The following is a 10,336-nucleotide window of genomic DNA, read 5'->3' on the forward strand; positions in this document are numbered from 1 at the left end:
ACGGAAAAGAGCAGAGAAATCTTGCACTCCTTTAATTAATTTAACTTTCATGGTGACTTCTTTAGAACTTCTCAACAGACCTGATTCCAAAACACATCAGAAGTCAGCAAACTGCTGCTGTTGCCTCAAAAGGCTTCCAACCAGCACCACATTTACTGAGAAGAATTCATGTTGCCAAACTCCTGTGAAGCAAAGTATTGCAGAAAGAGCCACTACATAAACAAAAGAACCAAACCCTGCTGAAGCAAATATGCAAGGACTTATGGGCTCAGTTAAAATTTCACATACTTCCAAAGAATCTTCACTCTAAACCTGGCTATGACATTTACTTAATGTGTTACCTGTCATTTCCCCATTTCTAAAAGAGGAATAGTACTTATTCAAGGTTCTCTCAGTGAAAATTAATGTTTTCAGGGCACTTTAAAAATTAAAATAGATATATATGTTTGCCAAGCTATCCAGCTGGATTGTGGGCACGCTGATTGAGAGCATTTTGGTTGCTGTGGACTGTGCATATATTCTCAGTTTCATTTTTGTTTCATTGGTTGCTTAATAAAATGTGTGTCCATAGATTACCAATGCAATCTATGAGATACATATATTTGCATAGGAAAAATATGTTACTTTTATTTCAAGCTCAGAAGGTGGCTGCTTAAAGAAAAGAACAGGTTCTAGGAATATAAACATGGGTTCCTTTTTTTTTTTTCCCCCCTTTTTCTCTTTCTATCCTAAGCCTTGCAGAGAGAAGCCAGTTTGCAAACTTATCCACTGAAGCCTAAAGGGGCTCTTTCAGTATAGCTGAGTATCTGATAAACAGATGATCCAGCTCTGAGTGTAGACTGCTTGTATTACTGTTGGATGGACATGACACCAACTTGTCTAAACACATGCCAAACTTCCTTCTGTTGAATGGCTACAGATGTCACTCTTGTACAGAAAGTAATATTTCAGCATTGAAAAGCACCCCAGCTATGGGATTTCATGAGACAGCACAGCTGCAGCAGCAGTGTTACATGGCATAGTTGTGCATTTTTGTAACATATATGCAACTTTTAAGGAGATAAACACGGTCTGATATGACAACAGGACGTGCACCCAGCCCATAGCTGTAGCCACATCTTTCTAGTGCACATAGAAGTTGCTCTGCATTCTGTTTGCCTGTAATCTGTAGCTTTCAAACCACTGTGCAAAGGGTACTGGCAAAAGTATCAGGAACTTAAAATGCTATCATCTGAATGAAAGTGTACATACATGGCACTACAGCCTGGGAGCGGTTCTTCTGGATATTTTCCTCCTGCTGCGCCACAGTGGTGTCACTGGGTTCGGCCTGATAAGCACACAGAGCTTCCCACTCTTTCTCCAGACGATTCTTGTTTTTCAGGTGATCTTCCATGTAGGACTGGAATTAAAAGAATACTGCATTAAGCATTTACTTAGCTAGGCTCAAAGCTAAGCTAAGAGGATGTTTGTCAAGATGGAAAGCATGGGAATCCTAAGCTTTGGAGAAAAAAAAAACAACCTCTCGGTTTTATAGTTAATTTATTCACTTCAGGGAGTTAACTTCAAGCTTATTTGTGCTAAACAAAATGAGAAGGTTAAAATGTACCAGTGCTAACGGAGAGAAAGTGTGTGAAACATCCAGTTACTGAGTTTCAGGAGAAAAGTATTTCTTCTTCAATACTTACAAAACATAAGCACAGCCATCTATTTCATCAGGCAAAGGAAAAGAAACAAAACAGCACTGACAAAAATTACTATAAACAACAATTCCCGTCAAACCAAAGGCTTTTAAAACTAAAGTCTAAGTACATTTGCAAGTAACAATGATAGAGCTGCCAAAGAGAATTAAAAATTAGCCAAGCAGAAGTGTCATGGTTCAAGCACTGGGTCATCAGAGGCTCATTCTGCATATGGACTGGCACAGAGAGGGCCTAGAACTAAGGTGTTGTTAATTAATACTAATATGTGTGGTTAAAGATTTTACATTGCATTCAGTTAAATTAGCAGTGTTAGGAAAGCATCACCAAAGAAAAATGTCTGTGGCAGCAGTGATGGCCCATCAAAGTATACTGGTGCAGATCTTAAGTTTTTGCAGATCTCCCAGGGCTAGAGATTCAGTTCAGCAGTGGATCAGGAATTCAGTTCCAAAGATTCATGGAAAGTGAACCAAAACCCTATTTCTTCACCCCATGGACCCGAAAATCATCCAAGTAGGTGAGGGAAAAAGAGTAGAAAGGAAAAAGGGTGAGGAAAAATAGAAATCTTTCCCTCCCTTAAACATGAGAATTAAGAAAGTGATCACCTGGTACCATAAGCAGACTTTTACAACCTTGGCCAGAGCCTGTCATCTTCTCCTACAGCAAGCAGCAGAACCACCTCCCATTCAATACAGTTCATATTTGTAAATTAAACTCCATACTATCTTTACGAGGTAGGTTGACATTAATAGGCTGTTTAGGAGATAGTCTCAGGGTCTGGACAGGGGTTGAGGGGTCAAGAGCAGAGCTGTGTGTGCTTCTGACCCAAAATTCGGTCACAGTGATTCCTGCTGGAGCTCTCAATAATACAGCCCAATCTGCAGCAAACCTTGTCTAGAAGAACCTCCTGTAAAGGATTTACTGTAAAATATAAAAAGCAGTTTAATTGCTAAGAAAACCTTTTTCATAGACAATCTCTGTTACGTCAACTTGTTCTTTCCAAATGTGCTTTGAAGAAGAAAGGCTCTCGTGCCCTTTTAACAGGTTTAGCAGAAGGTGCAGAAAGCTTGCAGCTTCTCTGCCAAACATGAGCTGTGCACTGTGCTTCCCACCTGGTCAGCAAGGCAGGATACCACTCTCTCTTGCAGCTTGAACAGTTTTTTGATTACAGAAGAGGTCCTGACACACAGCTTTGTTTTGTGCAGTTTGTCGGGGGCCTGCGTCTTTACACAAGATTTGTAAATCAAACCTGGTACTGAAAGGCAATTCAAGAAGTGATGCTTCCAGAAGATAAATCTTTAAGGGCACAGAAAAATACTGCATTAGAAGAAAGGTTTCTAAAGGAGGTAAAGAACAGTGGTGGCCTAGATACAATCAAAGCACCTACTGTGTGATTGCTTCTTTTTTATAATGAAGGAAAAAGCATTACAATGGACAGAGCTGTGACCTGGCGAATGGGGAGCTGGGAGAGCTGCATGGCCCTGCTGTGTTTGGGGTGTGGGTCAGCTAATGTGTTACCAGACTTAACTTGCAAGTTAACTGGAGGAAACCACCCTCTGATAGTTCTCTTCTCCTTGCCAAAAAGGCTGTTGCTACTGGGGAAAAGAGGGAGGCTAAAGATCCAGTTCTTTTCTCCTAGTGAACCTGTGCCTGGATATGTATACTGAACATCACAAAAAAAAAAAAAAAAAAGATAATCCCCTCTTGAGAAGAGACTTGCTGGTATATAAGAATTTTTATGAGCTGAAGGGAAAAAAAAATAGCAAAATCTTACAATACCACAGAGCCAATACTCCTGGCTTCAGAGCAGCTGTTTAGCATGCAGCAGAGATCAGGCAGTCAAGGACCAGCCCTTAGCATCTTCCCATTTTAGACCACAGTTTTATACTGTGATTCATTTTGACATGCCCATCACCAATGTCCCATAGACTTCAGGGACATTTTATGCAAATATACAGATCTGCCAACACTGAATCTCTCCAAAATACTGTGAGATCCACGAAGCTGTAGCAAAAGGACCATGAACATTTTATTCCTAAGGCAGGGCTCTATGTAGCAAGGAGTTTCCTGTTAACTTCAACTTGTCTCTTTGATGATTTCAAGGATTGTATTTTAAGAAGAAATTTTATTTTCCTTTATAAATCATCAAATATGACACAAATAAGGTAATTTGACTGCTTTTAGCACACATGAACTTTTAAATAGCTCACCTATTTTTAAAAGTTTTTACTTTTATCTTCATTTTTCAGGTAATTGAGTGTAAAGAGAAATGAGTCTTCAAATGAAAACACACTGCAGTCTTAACTTTAACCAGACAACCATTTTTTGTGTAGTTTTAATATCCACAACACACGTATCAGATTCACAGGGCACTTCCTGACAGACCTTGAAAAGGTGTTTGACTATTTAAACAGACCCGTGGAAGGCTCTGTACAATAGGAACATCTGCTTTACACACATTTTTAAAAGCTACTGAGAAAGAAGCTTGCTTTAAAACATTCAGGAGCCAGACAATTCCCTCAGAGTTAAGTAATCTTTCACTTACAGTCCTTCAGAGCCCCTCTGCTCATCCCCATTTTGCTAAACAGAAGCTTAGTGATTTTGAAACACTCTCTTGGGAGTGCTGGATGTACATTAAATTGAGTGGAACTTCTGATATTTTAGAGATTGTATGTCTACTCAAATCCACTCCTTAATTAGGATGTTTTGATGAGACAGTCTGCAGTATTTGCCTGGTACAAAAGAAATTCATTACCACCATGTCAAACACGCACATGATTGTCCTTGTCCCAGAGCAGCAGGTAAAATAAACAGAGGTTGTCACAACTGTTATTGTAACGCTCCTCAAGCCTGCTGAAAAAGCAGAGGTCTAGTCTTGCCGATCTGTCCACATCAAAGCAAGTCCTGCAATCCCAAGTATATTATTTAAACAAATACTGTCTGCTTGGACAGCTCCGAAGCACCTTAAATTCCATTGTCTTAATTTCTCTTCCACAGGCCCTCACCTGCCAGGACAATCTGTGGCCCAGTTCATACTTTCTTGTGTAGAGAGAGATGAGATATTCTTCCTACCAAACATGCCACAGGGATAAGGAGGATGTGCCAATGTTATGTGGAGAGAGTGGATGTGTTGTGGTATCTATTATTACTGTGTGAGACGTGCCAGTTGCAAGCCAAAAGATGAGTTTTTAGCCAGAGGATGAGAAGCTGTCCCAGGGACAATAAATCTTTGGCCTAGAGAGACAGTGCCAGTGACAAATATTAAGAGAGATTCCGTGTGCCTGAACACAGACACAGAGACAGAACAGCAGCCTGGCTTGGCTTTGGTAGAACTTCCACTGTGCTTGGTTGATGCTGTAATATGGGGTCAAACCACTTAGTCTTTCTTTACTTTTTTCATTATTCTTTTCTTTTTCAAGGGGTATCCAATGCGTGCTCTGCGACTAAATGAGGTTAAAAATATAACCATTAAATTCTAATTGTCTGGTCAATCTCTAAATCATAGAATCACAGAATGATTTAGGTTGGAAAAGTCTCTAAGATCATCCAGTCCAACTCTTAACCCAAGACTGTCAAGCCCACCACTAATCCATGTCCCCATGTACCACATGTACATGTCTTTTAAATACCTCCAGGGATGGTGACTCCTGGGCAGCCTGTCACAGTGCTTGACAACCCTTCCCGTGAAGAAATTTTCCCTAATATCACAGAAGCACAGAATATCCTGAGTTGTAAGGGACCCATAAGGGACCCAACACCTGACCCTGCACAGGCCAGTACCCAAGATGATACACCGGGAGTATCATCCAAACCCACGACACTCTTCTTGAACTCTGCCGGGTTGGTGATGTGATCACTTCTCTGGGGAGCCTGTTCCAGTGCCCAACCACCCCCTGGGTGAGGAACCTTTTTCTAACATCTGACCTAAACCTCCCCTGATGCAACTTCAGGCCATTCCCTTGGGTCCTGTCACTGGTCACCACAGAGAAGGGATCCCCTGGCACAACTTGAGACTATTTTCTCTTGTCTTATCACTTGTCACTTGGGAAAAGAGACCAAATACCTTCTTGAGAGCTAGTATGGTTTACATCTGTTAGGATATTTATTTTAAACACCTTTTTTATCAGCTGATGTTCAGTTACTACAATTATTTTTGACTACAAAATACCAACACAGTACTCGATTAGACACCCTTTTCATGACTAAGGATGCTTCTTTCAATGACAAGATGTGAAACTCATAAACCGACACACCTTGACAAGCCTAATTGAATTTCAAATGCCAGCTGAAGAAGCAGGTGCAAAATTATCTTAATCCTTGCAAACGGTGACCACTCAAATCCACATCATTCACCTGACAGTGTGGGAGCCACTGCCTTCAAACTGCTGCTGCATTTTCTAGAGATGAATAGTGCCAGGCAGTGCTGAGGTGCTTCACTGGGTCCCTCGGGGGGAATTTGGAGAGGAGAGAATTTGCTTTAGCTATTATATAGCAAACTGTGCACTGAAAGACCATACTTCAAAAATTGTTTTGTATTCCCTTCAACTGACTTAAATAATGGCTTTTTTTTTTGGCCTTTGTTCCTTGCTAACTTGTAGGTTGCATCATTTTGTCCCAGGACATCCCAGCACTCTTGCTGTTCTGCTTTAACTTCTTGGTCTTCAGTACACATTGGACTGACTATATATGAGAAATACTTTTCTGCATAAATCTAATTTACTTTCAACACTGTACATGGTTTTCTTCTTCCTTTTTCAGGCTTAACACTAGTGGCTTCACAGTAAATTACTCTGTTCCTATTCATATTACTCACAGTGCTATAGAATTTAGAGACAGAAGAAGCTTATCTGATTACCTGTTTCCAGGCCTTCAAATAATGTTGTACTAAGAAACTTTCTAACATTTGGCTGCCCTGTATCTAAAGCAGAAGCCTAAAACACAGTTCATTACTATTTCTTGGGACTCAAAATGTTCCAAACTATATACTGCATTCCTGGAAATATGCAAGTATTTTCAATAAAGAATACTCCTCCTCATTTGAGATGGCTTTTTCATAGGGATGTAAACAAAACTGCTTTTCTATTGGGAACTTAATTTGCTACACAGTTTCACCCATCCATTTATTTCAACCTCAGTCTGCTTGCTGAGAATATTACTGCTCTGTATAAATTTTGCTTGTGTATATTTTAATGTCTTCACATATCATGGATTAATGGATCTATGCAAATTATAGATCTCTCTTCTTGTGACTTTTCTTCAAAGATAATTTAACTTTATTTGTTGTATATGTTTTCAAGTCAAATCTTTTCAAACTTTTGAATTATCCCTCTATCACTGTGTCTGTGCAGAACTTTGGACTGCGATATCACTGATAAAAAGCCATTGTCACTTCCATTCATTCCCAAATCATTATTTGAAAAGTTGGAGCCAACAGCAATTCCTGTACTCAGACAGACACTCCCATAGATAGCTTTTGATTATTACCTTTGCCCCATTTCAATCCACATAACTGTCCTCTAAAAATTTGACATTAATTTTTCAATTAAATATTGACGAAACAGTTTCAAGACTATATTAAAATCCATATGTATTACATCTGTTGTTTTCACTTCATCTACTGGTTTTGTAGTTTTAGTTAAATAAAAAGAAATGAAATTTTTCCAGGCAAAATTTATTCTTTGTAGAATTATGGATATTCTTACTCATTGTTCAGCTATCCAATGGAAAGGATGAAGGAGATTAGCAAATGCACAAAGGAACGACTCCAGCCTTCCCCATCCTTTTAAATGACACCCTTACACTTATCTTCCTTTTATACCCATGAGAAATCTCTTGCTAGATAATCAGCAATTCCTTTTTTAATATGAGCTCCATTATTTTCAAGGTTTGGAGTTTGGATTCAGGGAACAGCAATACAAAGGTTCATTTCTTTTTTCCTTTTTCCTTCTCCCCATTCTTCTTTTATAAAATTATTACTTTATTTTTCTATTTTAGTGCACCCACACTTGTCCAGATCTGATCAAATAAAGCTCCCTGAGATCAATGTCACTATTACAACTCTGAGCCATATTCAGATCATGCAGAGCACCACATTTTTTTTCACTTTTTAAGCATTTCTCATGTCCCAGCAGTGTTTCATGGTAATACTGAAGTTACTTTGGACTCGTGTTTGCAGCAGGTCAGTCCTTCTCTTTGAGCTGCTCTGTTGTTCTTGCAGAGACCAAAGGCTGGGAGCTCATCCCGTATTTCCATGAGGAATGCTTTCAGTGGTGCTGAAACATGGGAGCAGAGCCAAACTATGCTCATGCTTTCCTACCTTTCTTCCTGACAAAGCAGACCACAAATAAATAGAGGATGCACCGTCTCACCCAATTTCAGTCTTTTGACCAACTAGCATGTTAAGAAAATCAGTTTTCTCCAACAATTATTTGCTCTATTGAAGCACCAATTGTTTCTGATGTTCTGATCCAACCAACCCACAATAATGCAGAGCCTATAATTGTTAACACCAGTTTCATCTCTGAAGCACCTCTCCATAACTGTTATAAACAATAGTTTTAGTCCTAACATGGCAAATCCGTTTTTCAATATTAACTGCAGATAAACGTGACTTTATTGGACTAGTTATATTGAGCTTATATAGACATATAAAATTATTGTCAGTATCGCACAAAACTTGTTATCTGGAAGAAGTCTCAGTAAATTAACATCTGGCTATAAAGTCTCACATGCTTTCAATCCTGGGGAGTGTTCTGCATCCACCACTTTAATAGAACCAGGATTTCATCACCTGATTGGTCAGACATTTCAGGCTCCTTTCTCTTTCCTAACTTGTCCTGTGCCATCCCAGATCTCCTGTTTACAGTAACCACAAATGAAAAACTCTAGGAAATAAAACCTTGGCAATTTGGATTTTCACTTTATAAAATACACCGAGAAATTATTTTTCCTCCTTTGTGTTTGCAGCCATATTACTACCATGATGTGTTTTGATATAATTTTTCTTGTATTTCTCAATACCTGATTACACCAGTGAAAAGATTAGTTTTGAAGCTTTATCAGCTACGTACTGGAAAATACTATGGAGCTCTACTTGTAATTTGGCATAAAACACTACTAATGTACATACTATCATAGGTGATGATGGAAAACTGAAAAAAAAAACCAACCCAAAGACAAAGGGAGGGAATTCACTGACAAAGAAACTATTCAGTGTGGTAGAGAATAATATCCCTAGATTGTTTCAAATAGGTTGTATTTCTTGGAAGTAAATTAACTTCCATGGTAATATCAGCCAACAATAAAAAATGACATTCCATAGTTTCAGTTTCATATTTTTAGATGTAAAGCTTATTATAAACAACTAAGCATGCACACAGAGAGCAGCCATGCTTTAAGCATGCCATCTAAAATGATTGTAATTATTGTCCTTGGTTTGTTACAGAAGTATCATCTTTGCATGAGCAGTGTAAGGCTTTAACCTACCAGACTAGACCGGTGTGCAACTTTTGCAGGAATGACTGTAACTCACAAGTGCATTAGATGCTAACCTGTGTTCTGTTTACCTAAATTAATATACCCTTGATGTAGCATGTATCACCGTCTCTCCCTCTCTTAATGCTCTGATAATAGAGTTTTGTAACTTGTAAAAGGATTACTTCAATCCAATCAGCAGGTGCTGGGATCAGTGTGTGTCACACAAACCCTTGCTAATCCCTTTTCTTACAGCTCCCAGCTGCCAAAGGTGCTCAATGAAATCCCAGTGAAATGGCTGGCTACAACCTGGTGTGGACTGATGCAGGTTTCCATCTCTGGAGGAAATCTTGGAAAGGACATGTGATGCTTTTATATTCACTGCTTCAATTTTTGCAACTTTTTGCTTCAGTTTGAATGATGGAGACAGGTATGCTTTTGAAAGGAAACGTAGCTAAGAAATTAAACATTAAAAACCATAATGCTTAATTATGAAATATTTACCTGGATTTCTAAATATAGCAGAAGATAAATTCACTGTACAAAGAATCCCTTCTCAAGGATTATGAGCTACTTAATGGTGTCTTCTAGGTCTTAAAATACAACCACCCTCAACTCCTCCTCCTTACCCCCTCTCTTGAAATCTAAATTACGCCTATGAAGTTTCACCCCTGCAATTACTTTGCTTTAAATAAACCTCAACAAAAAAGAGAAGATGATTACCATAAAAGGAATATAATTTGCTCCCTTATTATATTTCTATGGCTCCTTCTGTCCAACTGTCTGAAAGTACTCACATTACTTCTGCAGGGGAGGCAAGTATCATTGCTGCTTCACAGATGGGAAATGAAAGGGCAGAAATATCAAAATGAATTTCCCAGGGTCACAGAATATGCTCCTAAAACGCTCATTTTGCAAGAGTATTCTTGACTGTTTTTTCCCTATCCCATGATCATGTTTATAGGCATGGCTGAAGGTCAGGCAACTTTAATGAATCCATATCTGATAACATTTTTTAAAGTAGAGTATACCAAATGTTCTGACTGGATGGAATTAGAACAGGTTTTAATCTGGAGGTTTTGTTTAGAAGTACAGGGTTTAAGTGGCTGCTGAGTGGAGGCATTTAATTTATGCACATGTTGAATGTTAAAGACACACCAAACTAA

The 10,336-nt window shown here is 38.8% G+C and overlaps 1 protein-coding gene across 1 annotated transcript in view; it reads right to left on the reverse strand.

The window, feature by feature from the left end:
• The window catches only part of LOC114055541 (receptor-type tyrosine-protein phosphatase N2-like), a 240,855-nt gene that overhangs the window by 62,492 nt on the left and 168,027 nt on the right, over positions 1–10,336 (reverse strand). Inside the window, exon 5 of the mRNA XM_027879799.1 lies at positions 1,252–1,399. Coding sequence (XP_027735600.1) covers positions 1,252–1,399 — 148 coding nt within the window. The remainder of the gene's footprint in view (positions 1–1,251; positions 1,400–10,336) is intronic.

The sequence above is a fragment of the Empidonax traillii genome, unplaced genomic scaffold (assembly GCF_003031625.1).
Source record: "Empidonax traillii isolate 1590-97213 ecotype Southwest subspecies unplaced genomic scaffold, ASM303162v1 scaffold58:size1836614, whole genome shotgun sequence".
Taxonomy (NCBI): Eukaryota; Metazoa; Chordata; class Aves; order Passeriformes; family Tyrannidae; genus Empidonax; species Empidonax traillii.